At 54.2% G+C, this 14,661-nt stretch overlaps 1 protein-coding gene across 2 annotated transcripts in view; it reads left to right on the top strand.

The window, feature by feature from the left end:
• The first annotated feature begins 861 nt into the window (after positions 1–861).
• The window catches only part of Flt4 (fms related receptor tyrosine kinase 4), a 41,899-nt gene continuing 28,099 nt past the window's right edge, over positions 862–14,661 (top strand). For both annotated transcript variants that reach the window (XM_021634883.2, XM_021634885.2), the window contains exon 1: positions 862–1,008. In XM_021634883.2, the coding sequence (XP_021490558.2) occupies positions 951–1,008 (58 nt within the window). In that variant the 5' untranslated portion in view covers positions 862–950. The remainder of the gene's footprint in view (positions 1,009–14,661) is intronic.

Below are 14,661 nucleotides of genomic sequence, written 5' to 3'. Positions count from 1 at the left end.
AAAACTAGTCAGCGCTGTCTCCCAACGTTAAAGATACACACACCTAGCTGTCTCGTTCCTAGTCAGTTTTCTTGTGCTTGAGGTGTTAGCGACACCAACAACGGTCTGTCTGTCTGTCCTTGATTTTTGTCAAGGATGACCCGGGGCTGGTAGGTGGGGAGCGTGGGAACCGTGGGGACGGAGTAAATAAAAGCAGAAGCTGAAATCGTCACTGTCATTGGGATTTATTTTGAAATAGGAAAATTCTAGCAAAGGAACCACAAAGAGAAAGGAAGTCTGTGCGAGAGCGTTTGCCAAAACAGAAAGTGGAGTGTCACCTGATAAAAAAGCCTTCTATGAATGAGCTCAGAGCAAAAGTATTCGGTAGGGAAGCTAAAGCGAAAGACGACTATCCTTCAGGGTCGGAGGGTCTGGGGAGGCAGCTCCCCGGGTACTGGCCCCATTCACACTGGACAGAGAGGTTTGGGCAGGGTGCTCGCTGAGGCTTAAAGTGCATCCGTGGTAACGTCGAATTCGCTGCCGCTTTGCTGACGGATGAAAGGGAAATGCAGGAGAGCGCCACTGCCCGGTTCTGCTCACTCCCGGAGCCACCCCGCGCACGGGGCACGGGTTAGCCACCTGCGCGCCCCGCCTGCTCGCAGCGGCCCTAGACTTTGTTCTCGGTGGCGGTTGCTTTGGGACGCGGCGCGCTCGGCGTAGGGGGCGCAAAGTGGGCGCTCTCCCCACCCGGGGTTGGATTCTCCTGGGGCAGCTGGAAAGGACTGAGATGGGCGAGGGACAGGCCGAGGTGACCACGGTGACCCTCCTCCCCGGGAGCTCCGCCCCCGGCCGCCTCGGCCCCGCCCCCGGGCCGCTGGCCGGTCCGCGCCCCGTCGGCGCCCGGGCGCGCGCTCTCACTCCCAGCCCGGAGCTGCGGCCGCGCAGGTCCCACCCGCGCCCAAGGGCCGGAGATGCAGCCGGGCGCCGCTCCGAGCCTGCGCCTGTGGCTCTGCCTGGGATTCTTCCAAGGTGAGCGCTCGAGCCACGGCCCAAGCCCCTCGGCCCTGGCTTAATCGCCCGAGGGCCGCTGCGCTCCAGGGGCCGGTGGTGAGAACGCCCCGACGGGGCGGGAGGAGGGACGGCAAACTGGGGAAGGCCGGTGTGCGGACTGCCGCAGGAGCCGGGGGCTTGGGGAGGAGCCGGAGGCTGGGGGCCGGGACCGCTGGGAGCAGGGAAGAACGGGCAGGGACTGCAGCCGGGTCGTGAACGGGGGGTGGCGCGCCTCGGACCAGGTCCCGGTCTTCGTTCTCGGTCCGGGATGAAATGAGTTCTTAACCTGGCTTCTTCGGGTCCTCACTCCGTCCCCAGGGAGTCCGAGGCGCAGCGCCTCTGGATCCCGGTCCTCCGGCGTGAATCATTTCCCCATTGATCCCCGCCCGACCCCGCACTTGGGTGCGCACTTCCCGACGCCTTGCGTCGGCGCTGGAGGTCGGTCTCCCGAGGTCCCCCAGAGGGCGCTCCGGACGGGCGTCTACCTTCTCCCCAGCTGGGATTAAGGACTTGGGACACCCCACCCCGCACCCCACTCAAGGCACCAGACACCGCCGCCGTCCCGGGTGACCCTAGACTCAAGTTGAAGCCTAAGGAGAATCTTGAGTGCGTAGCTCTAGACCGATCCGATCCGCGGCGAAGTGGAAGGCCTGAGTTCCCGGGATTTGAAGGGATCTCCGGATCAGAAGGGATGGGAGACTTGAACTCTAAAGCAGAGGTGGCAATGAGAGGGAGAGTCTTGGGCACAGGGAACGGAACGGCAGGTTCAAGTTTGTCTTGAGAGCTTGGCCCTGCGGTGCGTAAGAGTCTCTGGAGGCAGAGGGGCTGCACGGAGGGGCCAGGAAGGAAGCACCGGGGATAAGGCAGGGGGTGAGAAGGGCATCCGCTCGGGATCCGCTGTCCCTGGAAATCCAGGGTGGCAGGGTCATCACAGAGCCCATAATGGAGACATGCTGAAAAGCCTTGGAGAGAGAGAAACCTGCGTGTTTGTGTGCCACAGAAATCGGCTTGTTTCATCTCCTATTCGCACGGAGTATGAAACCTTTTTTTTTAATTATTATTTATGGGAGAAACGTGTAACCTACCAAGGTCCTCGGGAACCCGCAGGAAGAGAACTAGTCGATGCCAGCTTTGGCCTCTCAGCTCTATACCACCAGACAGGGAAGCGCTTGGACCTGTGGGTAGACGCTGAAGGACGGCTGGCGCTTTGGCTGTCTCTCGCTCCACTGCACCCATCCCAGGCTTTTCCCCAGCGTCCGGGATGTGTTTGTTAAGTGAATGCATGTGTGGGAGACGTAAATGGGGCTCTGGTTGGACAAGACGGGTGGGGAACGAGACTGCCCTGTGCCCAGGGGAGCTCCCACATTCAACCGAGAAAGCTGTCTGAGCCTCCGGGAGGTTGGCTTGGCCGGGATGTAAGCTGCACAAATTCTTCCCCTCCCCGCTGCCGGAACCCTGGGGTAAGAGGCCTGAAAGGAGGGGATGTCTTAGCAGACAGGTCTATGGCAGGTCTATGAAGGCCGGTAGAGGCCGGTAGGAATGGTGGGAACTGATGCTCTTCCCTGAAGTACGCACCGTGACTCTGACCACGTGGGCTGTGAAGGGAGGAAGCGGAGATAGCTCACCAAGATGTCCTAGGATGGGTGAGGGTGCAGGAAGGGGGCTGCCAAAGGAAATACCAAGCCTCCTTGGGCTGTGCACCTACTCTCACCCACTGCTGCGTCGGAGAGAGCCCAGGGGCCTGGTGGGGGATGCTGCTGCAGGAAGGTGAACCCCTGAGTGCAGAGAGCAGGCTATATAGCTCACTGTAGGGTACAGAAAGAAACCCCCCTAAGAGCAAGCAAGCCGTAGCAGCAGACCTGCATGAAGCCTGGGGACCCGAAAATGAAGCCCTCAGGCAGTGGATTCACACTTTTGTCTTAGCTGTGCCCCAAAGTCCTCAAGGTGCAGCCTGGGCCTTCCTTTCCCCACTCAGTGCTAATGTCCCCATATGCATTCAGTGGGCAGGCAGGGAGGCAAGGGGCTTCAGAGACTTGGGCTGGACTTCATCGCTTGGTGTCCTGATCCAGTTCCACAGTCTGATCCCAGCAGTGTCCCTATAGAAGGGGCAGGTGTCAGCTTCAAGAAACTTTTATCTCGGGACTTTAGCCCAGAGGGAAGCTAGCAGGGGACACAGAGGGGACTGCTGGACAGCTGTGGTGGCCTCATCTAAGGATGTTCTGCCTCGCCATGGTCTACACCAAACATGGCCACCCGTCTCTCTGATATCCCTGCTCATAGGTTTGATCCAGGTCCAGGACAGTGGGGTCTGCAGTTGGCTGTGGCCTTCTAGGCCTAGCTCTGAGCTCTGGAGGATGAAATGGAAGTGTCTCTCAGAACCGGTGTAGAAAAGGGAGCCCTGGTCCCTCATCAGAGCCAGGCCTGGGACAGTGTGGTGAACAGCCCAGCGAACTCCCCGGAGTGTCAGAGAAAGAGACTGTAGTTCTGTGCAGCCACCACCACACATCACCTGCTCCGCATGGCAGAGGAAGGACAAGGGCACGACCCCATCTTGCAGGGGTTTTCCAAGTTCCAGACTGATGTGGCACTGGGTTTCTGTAGCCCAGGGGTGATCATGCTCAGAGACCAGCTGCTGTGGGCTGCGCAGAAAGGCAGTGTTGCCTCTAGGGCAGTGGCTTTCAACCTTCCTAATGCGGCAACCCTTCACTACAGTCCCTTGTGTCGTGGTGACCCCACAAACATAAAATAATTTTAGTCCCTGCTTCATAACTGCAATGTGTTACTGTTATGAGTTGTAATATAAATGTATGATATGCAGATGGTCTCAGGGAACCCTTAGAGGGGTCGCGACCCTCAGGCTGAGAATCATGATCTCGGGGCTTCCGGGAAGGGTCTGCAGAATGCCAGGAAAGAGAATTCCAAGCAGGGTGAAGGGCACCTTAATGAGGCCCCGAGATAGGAACGCCTAGATGGAGACAAGTGGATGGTCAGCTGAGGCTAGCTAGATCTTGGATAGGGAGTGACAGAAAACATGACAGGAGCCAGAAACGACTGATGACTGTCCAGGCGAAGCAGCGAACGCTTGTAGCAGTGAATGCTACAAGTGAACGGGACATTAATAAGTGGGTACCGAGGTTATGCTCCAGGATTCTGGCTTAAGCCAACAGGTGGATGGTAGGGAGATGATGAGGAGAAGCATCGTCTCCGGATGGGAGTGTCCAGTGGATTGACTTCCTGGGAGACTCCAGTACATGCAGCCAGATCAGACAGGGAAAAAAAGAAGTTGGGAAAACCCCGGGGGGTAACACGGAGGAGGGAAGGAAGAAAGTTCTCTGTGTCTAGCTTATTGTTTGGTGTTTTCCTCCGTTGGCCAGGTGTCTCTCCACCAGGACCTGGCTTTCACCCCACAGCTCTTGGGGAAGATCCTGGGAGTGAAAGGTGGGTCGGGGGAGATGTGTCCGAAGATCCTTTTGCGCTCTGTCTGGACATTTCTGATAGCGAAGCAGCCGGCCTGTCCCAGCCAGAGCCAGGGATTGCTGAGTTTTGGTCCTTTTCAGACACTGGCTTCCTCTGGGAATCTGTTTTCCGGTCACACTGAGAGGACACGTCTGGGAGCAGGAAGGTGCGGGCATTCGTTACTGGAAGAGTCTCAGAGGCTCAGGGCTCAGGCCTCATGTCCTGCCCCCGCTGGGCGGTGCCAAGAGCAATCACGCCCCTCTGCCTCTGCTCCTCAGCACCACCACCCTGTCCCTGGGCAGGCACAGGTCCTGGTGGCAAGTGGGGGAGCCCCCTGCCACGTGGCCCTCAAGGTCAGCAGGGGTTCATGGGAAAGGACTTGTCGGCCACAGAAGAGGACATCCTGCCTATATTTCCCTCTTCCTGAGGCAGGAGCTTGTGGCCCCGATTTAGCAGCGCTGGGGGGCCACCTCTGAGCCAGCTGGATTCTGTGATAAAGTGGCTTGCCCTGCCAGCCGATGAGCAGAGCCCTGGCCCCCGGGGTATCCAGGGCAACTGGCTGGCATACCCCAGCCACCCAGGGCTGGGAGCTCAGTGTGTGCTAGAGTCCCCTTTATCCCTCCAGCACCCCACAGAGTGCAGAGGCATCCTGAACTCCCCACCTCACCCCTCACTCTTGATGTCCAGCACCTTCTAGACGTTTGCCACGGTGCTTCACCAAGGAACACCTCTGAAACACGGGTCTGAATCTCCCAGAAGCTGCCAGACATGAGCACCAGCTCCTGCTCATGGAATAGGCCCTTCCGTCTGGATTCCAAGGGCACCCCAGCCTAAGAGACACCCAGCCTGAACCCACCTAGTCCCACAAGTCCCTGCTTGTACCCACTTAGTCTCACAGCCACCCAGCCTGCACCTGCCCAAGTCTGCAACCACCCTGTCGACACCCAGCGCCTTCCTACCCAGTACTGACCCTCTCTTCCTTCAGAGAGGCCCCTGGAAGTGTGCCGGAAGCCTCAGGAAGAAGCCCGTTCCACTGCAGGGATCCACGAGGGTGGGCCTTCTACTCCTCGTGCTCTGTGTGCCCACGAGCACAGATTCCAGACTTCCAGGAAGACCTAGGAAGAGCCCAGAGTGCCAGCTTCAAAGCTTTCCTAGCTTCTCCCAAGTGAGGTTCATTAGTGTTTAGCCACATGCCACAAGCACATATAAGTGCATATGAACACACATACACACGCACACACACACACACACACACACACACACACACTTGGAGTTAATAGTAGTGAGCCATACAGATCAATATAAAACAATTCATCAAATAGCTTCACATCAGAGTATATGAAGAGATTATCCTTGCGATGTAGGTATTATTGTGCCCATTTTGGAGATTTGAAAATTAAGGCCGAAAGGGTGAAATGGCTCATTAGATGCTAGATGCCAGGGGTGATTTGGTTACAACAAGAAAGTAACAGGTGTATGTTCCCAGACGACACAGAGACCAAAGAGATAAGAGCAAGCAGGGCAGTTAGGATGGTATTGGTGACGAAGGCAGGTGGACTCCTAAGTGTCTGACACCCCAGACAGTGCCACCTTGATGTCCCCAGCATGCCCCAACCAAACAGGGCTGGGCATTACATTTCCGCCACATCTAGCTCTGGCCTCAGGTGTACACCTCAGTGCACGCATCTCCATTTTGCCAGGTGCCACTCTCCTCCGCTCTGAGTGCGCCCGTATAAGGCGTATCATTCCCCAAAGGCAGCCATGAGTTAATCGTTCGAAAAGTCTTTCATCTCTCAGGAACACTCTGTGGCTGCCACCATGGGGGGTGGGGGGAACTGAAGGTTCTCAATCTTAGACTAAGAAATGGTCAAGAGTAAGAAACCAGACTTTGCAAGGAGCTGCAAACAGGTGTGTGGGGGTCCCGTGAAGGAAGCCTCAGGGGGTGCCCTGGGCGAATACATCAGAGCAGAGGAAGAGACTGTCACACAAAGGCGACGCAAGGAAGACGGCATCTCCAAGGCTGGAGAGGGACATGCGGGTGACCGGGAAACCAAAAGCCATATGGCAGCTAAGCAGGAGGGAGGCACAAGACCATTTCATCAGGAGGGGGAGTTGTGTTCCAGAAAGATCCTCTGGCCGCTGGGCAGATGAGACGATGCTAGTCCAGGGCTGGTGCCGCCAGCTAGTCCAGACAGGCGGACAGGAGGGAGAGCAGAGAGACCTCAACCGGTAAGACATCCAAATCAGGGTGCAGAATTCAAGGTCGACAGGACAAGGAGAGGAGGTATTGGACCTGGGGTCCCTTGATGTCTTCTTCCCGGGCATGCAAACTTCTACTCGGTCTACAAAGCCTGTTTCAGCTCCGAGAACAGGTGTGATACGGACACCCGTTAGCTGTGGGAGATGAGAGTGTTGACTGACAACCTGTGGAACGGCTGTCGTTGGACAGACAGAGGGAGAATGAGCAGCAATGCCACCGTTGACGGGAGAAAGCCGCTTCTCTTTCATGAACTGCAGAAGTGCAAGGAATGCTCAGATCTATGAAAGTTAGCATAATTCCGTCCCCCAAAAGCGATCTGTTACTAGCTGTGAAATGTCGGGCAAGTGCCTCAGTTTCCCCTCTGTGCAGTGGCAATAGCAGTGCCTAACTGGCGGGGAGAGCAGATAAACGGGGCTAGGGTGTGAGCGGTGTGGTGCCGTGCGGGCGCACCGAAAGTGCTAAACAGGCATTTGCTTTTATTGTTGTAACAGGATGTATTGGTATAAGCAGAATTTGGGGGTCAGAGTGTGTGAACATTTTTTTTTATTACTATTATTGCTGCGTGAGTTGCTGCTTCTCCACATCCTTGCCAGCCTGAGGAAGTGCGTGCTTTCAGATCTTGCTCATCAGATGAGGGGATGCTCGTGTGTTCCCAGGCTCCTGTTTGTCCTGCTGATATTAGACATCGTCTGGGCTGAGGGCTGAAGGTCCCACGAGGACAGAGATGCAGGAGAGCTGTTGGGGAGGGTCAGGGGGAGCACAGAACAGGGTTGAAGTCCCCGAGGTATTTCACTGTTCAGAGGAGGGAATGTATCCAGTAAACAGGGCTGGGGCCCTTTTCTGTTCATCACCCACATCATATGCCCTCGTTCTCATTCTCTCTCTCCCTCTCTGTTTTTCAAAACATCTACCTGTTTTTCAAAGTTGCCATCGGTAATTTCCTATTCGGTCTACAGTCCCCAGATCAGATCACAGAAACACTCTCCCTGGTCCCACGGGGCAAGGGCTGCCCCTGCAACCTCCAGCCACCCTGCGCCCTTCATATTCCAGCTCCACGCAGAATGACTGGCAGACACCAAGGCCATAGTCAAGCAGGAAGAGAGAAGCAGTGGTCAGGCGCTATGTATTCTAAACTTGCGGTTCTGGGCTTGTACTGTGGTACTTGTGGTCTGCCACTTACGGTAATCTTGGGAGGAAGCTGCATCTCAAGGGTACGATACGGAGCTGAGAGAGGGGAACTGAAATCTGTGTCCAGCTCCAAGCATAACCAGGCCAGCGCTTTCCATCCCTGGCATCTCCTGTCCTTCAGGTGGGGAATGGGACACTGATGGGGACTTGACCTTTGAGCTCAGAAGGTACAGAATGCCATCCATTTCAGGATAGAACACTCCTGCCCTCTCCCTGCAAGGTGTCCGCATAGATCCAGTGCCAGGCGCACCCTGAGAACCATGCCCAAGGACCTGAGCTCCCCTCAGCCGGCTACGCCCCATTGTATTCCACCACAGCTTATCTGTACTCTGCCACCTGGCCGTCTTTGTCCTCCTGGATGTAGCTGCCTGGAGAGTTCACGTCACTCTGACACAGACAAGCCTATTTCCCAAGTCAGTCCGGGGCCAGAGATCCTGACACCATCCCATATCAGTCACACTGAACCTGGGGACCTAGCTGTGAGCCGCTAACATCCCAGCTTTAGGCACCATCGGTATGACACAGGCCAGCCTTGAGCCTCGGGTCAGGGCTGGGATGCGGGCATACTTTAAGCCTCTCTTTCAGGGAAGCTGCACAGGCCTCAGAGCAAGAGCAGTTCTCCAGGTGTAGACAAGGAGGACAGAGGACATTGAAGCTAGGCAACGGATGGGCCCACCTAATGTGCTCAGCCAGTGTGGAAAAATGGAACCTTTCAAGAAAAAAGGCCAGATGTGGCAGTGTCCCTCTGTGCTTAGAAGTCGGCTAGAGGCCAAGGAGGCTGCTGAGCTCTGAGGAGTAAGGCCAAGGCTTAGAGTGACAACAAGAGAGAAAGGGACAGGAGGTGATAGGATGAGGTTGAGGAGGAAGGTCAAAGATGTGCCAGCTGATACCTCACTCCATCATGACCACTCTCCTTGGCCCATCCCAGAACCTGCATAGTGCTCCTCCAGCCTGCCCTGCAGGAAGACCAAGACTTTTCACCCCCTGGAGTCCTAGCATAGCTCCCAGGCACATTCATCAGGGAGATGACCGTCCCCTCCCTTAGTTCCAGACTTCTCTGTCTCGTGTCTCTTCCTGTGGAGATCCTTCGTATTTTCTCAGCATCCTTCCTCTGGGCCCACCTGGGTAGGACTCGGGGACACGCTCAGCTCAGGGACATCCACAGTATCTTCACTGTCTCTCAGCAGTTCTCGTGTCTGCTTGAGTTTCCCGTTTTCTCTGGGCCGATGCCTGTGAAAACCGTGTCTTGGCTGGTATGGTGGTGCATGCCTGTGATCACAGCATCTGGGGGGCTGAGGCAAGAGGACAGAATTTAAGGCTACACTTGGCTACATGAAACCCTGTCTGCAAAGGAAAGGAGGGGGAAACGGCGCTTTAAATGGATTTGCTGGCTGTAAACTGGGGCCATACAACTAAATAAATAGATGAACAGGAAGCCGAAGAGGAGTGAGGGGGAAGGTTGAAGCCCGGGACCACATGGCTTCCTGTGTAGGCTTTTCTCTCTGAGGGGGTCTCTAAGGGTGTGGGTGAGGGATTCAGAGGAGGGGGAAGCCCAGTTTCTGGCCTGAGCATCTTTGCCCTCTGCCTTAGGCTCCAAAGCAGGGATGGCTCTAGGCTCAGCTAGACTTGGACTGCACTAAAACCGCTGCCTGCTGCCTCAGTTTCCTCATTACTGACTGGATTCAGGATCCTCCCCTCCCTCTGAGGCTGTTGTGAGTACTAAGTGAGATGCCAATGATCTGGCCAGTGCTCAGCATTTAATCTGCCAGAAGACTTCAGTACCACCTGCTTGAACCCTCAGCTAGATGCCAGCTTTGCCCTGGGAGTGGCCACCCCAGTCTCTTGAGCCTGACGCCAGGGTCTCCATGACCCAAGGCTGGAAGGTGACCCCAGGACTGCTGACAGCACAGGGGAGAGGAGGTGTGCACTCTGGCCTGGCTGACCCCTGCCTGGCGCCTGCCTCTACTGCTCTGCCGCAGCCTTGGGGGCCAGGGCTCTGCTGGCCTGGGGAGGAAGAAGCCAGTTCCCGACTCAGGAACAGGAAGGCAGGGGGAGCGCAGCAGAGGCCAGGATGACACTGCTTCCTGCTGCGGGAAAGGAAGGACAGCAGAGACAGACAACAGCCAGGCAGGAAGGATGCACCTTTTCAGGGTTGCATGTGGGGGCTGGGTGGTCACGGACACAGCAGCCCTCAAGTCCAAATGGGCCTTCAAACCTAGAAGTACCTTTTGCAAAAGAACGACAGGTCCTACGTAGTTCCACCCCAAAGGAATAATGATGTGAACTGTTTAGCCATCTTTTCATCCGTCCATCTATCCATTTATCCATCCCTCCATCCATCCACACATCCATCATCTATTCACCCTTCCAACTACGCCTTTGAATCCATCTATGAGTCTGTCTATCCGTTCATCTGCCTATCCTTCCACTCCTGCATTTCCACAACAAACTGTGTCCTGCCAGCTTGTTACCACCCATCCAGTCATCCATCCATCTCCTCACTTCTGCTTATCTGCTCATCCATCTCTCCTGCTCTTCACACATCCTTCCACCCACCCGTCCATGCAGTCATTCAGCTGTTATTTGTTTTGCTAGGTGCTGAGCTAGGCACCGGGCGGGATGCCTCCAATGGGGTCTTTGCCCATTGACACTTACTGCTAATGGAGGACAGTGGAAAGCAGGGACAAGCAAATGATTACAACTCATAGCAAGCATGAGGCTGAAATGGAATCTGAAGAAGGAACTTGGGTTTTGTAAGAGTGAGCAGATCACACCTAAGCTGTGGCCTGGAGATAAGCAAAGCACAAAGAGAAAAACTGTGGCGGACAGATGTAGCCCTAAGGTAGAATGAGCGTTGCGTGTTGCTAAGCAAGGCGGTGGATGGAGGATGTGAATGTGAGGCAGGAATGGGCCATGAGTGTGTACAAAGGTGAGTGGACACCAGGCCTCTGTCAGGAGTTTGAGTTTTCCCGGAAAAACAGTGCTAAGTCACAGAAAAAAGATTCAAGGACACGGGTGATAGGACTTCATTGTGAGAAACGCACATATATATCACATATCTGATATGTAACTACATATTATAAAGTATATTTATATTTGTTATATGTAATTTTTATGTGTTTTGCCTGCATGTGTCTGTGCTCCACTTGCATGCCTGGTGCTCACAGAGGCCAGAAGGATACATCAGACCCCCTGGAACTGGAGTTACAGATGTTTGTGATCGCCATGTGGATGCTGGGAATCAGACCTAGTCCTGGAAGAGTAGCTAGTGTTCTTAGTCACTGAGCCATCCCTCCAGCCCTGTGTTCCCTCTCTCCTCCTCTGTGTGTGTGCGGGGGGGGGGGGGTTAAATATTACTAATAAATGCATGGAGGAAGTCTTAAGGAAGACAAGGACATGTCCAGGAAGCCATTTGGGGGACAAATGTAGCTGGAAGGACCCCAGAGCACAGACCAAATATGTAATGCATGTGACCTGCCAGCCGTTCTGGTGTATGAACTAGGGAGAAGGATGTGGCCATCCAGGGTGTTCCCATCTGGGAATACTGAAGAAGGAGCCTTTGGTGGGGATAAAGGAGTCTGAGTCGGGCCTTTAGATGAAGGACATGAAACTCGGGGCTAAATCTGAACACTGAGTTGAGAGAAGTGGTCAGAGCTGAAGATGCAGATGTTTGTTTGTTTGTTTGTTTGTTTTAATTATCTGGACCTTTAGAAAAAAAGAGCATAGGGAAGGGAGGGTAAAAGCAGCAGGCAGTGGTCGGCAAAGAGTAAAGAAGACAAGGGGAGTGCGTGATCACAGGAGCCGGTAAGTGTCCTGCGTGCACACTCTGTCTGTTGTATAGGAGTCACTAATAGTGGGCTGCACCCCAGAGGTTCACGAGAGGGTGTCTGGGGAGCTTTGGTCACAAAGGAGAATCTAAAAAGGAACAGTAGCCGGACGCAAGTGGAGGATCTGCTTTGCTGTGTTTCTTGTATGAAGACAGGAGATTTTTCCCATAGAGAAAGACTGGTGATGAGAGGAGAAATGAATTATCTGTGAGATCTGGGTCTAGGGCATTAGGGTTTGGGGCACAGGTGTTTGGTGTTAGAAGGGGAATTCCTGAGGCCCTTCTGTGAGGCTGGTGTGGGCATCAGATGAATTAAAGCATTCCACCTGGTGTCTTATTCGGGAATGTTTAGAGTTGGGGAGCAAGGAACATTCTGGACCATATTAACCAGGACCTGCTCAGTCTGAAAGAAGCAAAACTAATGGGACCTGGCCAGTATGAAGGGCTTCACTAAGCAAGATTGAGCTTCTCTGGAATGTAGTATCCTGGTCTTGGAAGGAAGGAGTCTAGGCAAAAGGACAATCAGGACAACAGGCTCCACTGCACCTGGACAAAGGCAGAGCCAGGAGAAGAGAGGGCGTGGTGGATATTTTTGATGAAGATGAGAATTTATCAGTGGTGGATAAGGACACCTGAGCAAGAAGGAAAGGAAGAAAGAAAAAGCAGGAAACGTAGGGTGGCAGGCATTCCGGGATGGTGTGATTTCTAGTGGTGACCACATCCAGGGAGTGCCCGTGGCTGAGGGAGAGAGGAGGAGAGGATTGCAAAGTTGAAGGAGGGCGAGGGGGTGAGTCATCCTGTGGATGTTGAAGTCATGGGGAAGGGCATGAGTTGGGGTGGGGAGGAGGATGGAGAGCCAGGAGCTATAGTCAGCAGAGAATGAAAGGAAGTGACCAGGAGAGAAGCTGATGACAGCTTTAGTGGGCAGAGCGTGGTGCCATCAAAAGCAGGAGCCACCAGGGGTGGGCTGTAGGGAGGGGAAGTGGCCCTAAGGCATTCTCCATCTGGAATATGGGGTGGGGAGGAGAACCCAGCAGAGGAAGTGGTGTCCTCAATCCGGTTTCACATAGCAAGAGGAAACCGGATGGATAGTCTTCCTTGGGATGAATTCCTACTCTCGGGCATACAGCATGGATGGGAAGGAGGCTCCTACAGGTTCTATTCCTTCCATCCATCTATCTACTCATGCTCTCCCATTCACCCATTCATCCACCCATCAGTCTGTGTACTTCACCCATCTTTTGGCCCAATGTCCCATCTATCTCATTTAAAATCTCAGCTGCTGTCTTACCCTCTTTCCAGCTGTTATCCACCAACCACTCCTATATCCATCTTCTGAATCTTTGTTGTACATCTCCTATTTGAAGTTAGAAAAAAAAAAAATGAAAGCCACAATTCAGTCTAATGAGTGTTCTAACAGCAGGAGCCCGAGAAGGACAAGGCGGAAAAAGCCTGACTGATGATGACCGCTCCCTAGGGAAAGGACATACTGAATTACATTAAAGAGGGATATCCCCAGAAAGGAAGGAAATGGGAATATCCCAGGCTGCGGGACAGACTAGCCGCGATGCCCTCTGCCTCTTCGGAGCCACAGGGACAAGGAGCAGCTCGCAGGTGGGCTCTGTGCCTCTGCTGAATCTTAGAAGCAGAAGAGCCACCAAAGAAAGCTGGGCTTCCAGATGCAACTGGCATTGACTGGCATTTGCTAGGGGTGTGCACATGTGTACACGCCCAACCTCATTGGGGGAATCCCCTCCCTGCTAAATGGGGTTGAGGAAGATGGGCACTGGCCATTGTACCTTCACCCGGACCTCCATCGGGGCCATCAGGAGGAGACAGTTCTCCAACTTTCATGCCCATTGTACCTCCTTCTGTGGCTAAGATCACAGACCACCGTCCACTCAGTCATCTGTGTGTTTGTTCAGCTGTTTTCCTAGTATAGCTTTTTTCAGTGTTTAGCGGGGAAACTACTTCTACTTCAAAGCCTGATTGGGCAGTGGTGGCATACACCTTTAATTTCAGCGCTTGGGAGGCCGAGGCAGGCATATTTCTGAGTCTGAGGCCAGCCTGGCCTAGAAAGTGAGTTCCATGACAGCCAAGGCTGCACAGAGAAACCCTGCCTCAAAACAAAACAAAAGCACAAGGCCTGGCTCCACAGAGACCCTCTTGGGATTCCTCCATCCCTGACTTCCCTCAAGTTGAACCTTCTGCAAGCTCTTTTCCTGGCACAGAAGTCTCCTCAGACTCAGACCCAGCTGACATGCGTAGGAGATCAGGTACCCATCCACTTAGGAAGCAGGCTGCAGAGTCATCCATTTAGGAAGCAGGCTGCAGAGTCCAGACGCTTCCCACCTCAGAACCTCAGAGCATGCTGAGATGTCCCAAGGCCAGGGCTGCTGACCTGGCTATCAAGAGCTAAGTGAAAAGGGAAGCCTTGGCAGCAGTCACAGCAGCTGTTCAAGCAAGCTTGCCCTTCAAAGGGCAGCACCTCTGTCCAGTTAAGGCCTCAGTTTCCCTGACTGTACCACGGGACTAGATACTTAATAAGGTCCCAGGTACGTTTGTCTAGGAGGTAATGGGGACGGAAGAGGGAAAACAGTTACAAATTGTAACCAGAAGGGAGGAAACAGTGGGTATGTGATGGCCGCTGATGGCCATGTGGTCTGCATGATGCTGAAGTGAGACCACGGTGTGTGGACTGTGTTTTCCCACACCATACCACTTAGTCAAGTGGCTTGTGGACAGAGTGTATAGAACCATTCATGGTTGGATCCTCACTAGTCACAGAGCAAGAATTGAGGACCGCAGAACTGGTTGAGGAACAGAACCGGCTGAGTTGCTGCTCTGACCCCCAAGGGCCTGTAGGACTGAAAGGAGATAAGGGCAGGAGAGTGGTCTGTGA

This window comes from Meriones unguiculatus, chromosome 11, assembly GCF_030254825.1.
Source record: "Meriones unguiculatus strain TT.TT164.6M chromosome 11, Bangor_MerUng_6.1, whole genome shotgun sequence".
In the NCBI taxonomy this organism is placed as follows: Eukaryota; Metazoa; Chordata; class Mammalia; order Rodentia; family Muridae; genus Meriones; species Meriones unguiculatus.
Note: the sequence above shows the minus strand (reverse complement) of the source record. Positions and strands in the feature narration are given on the sequence as shown.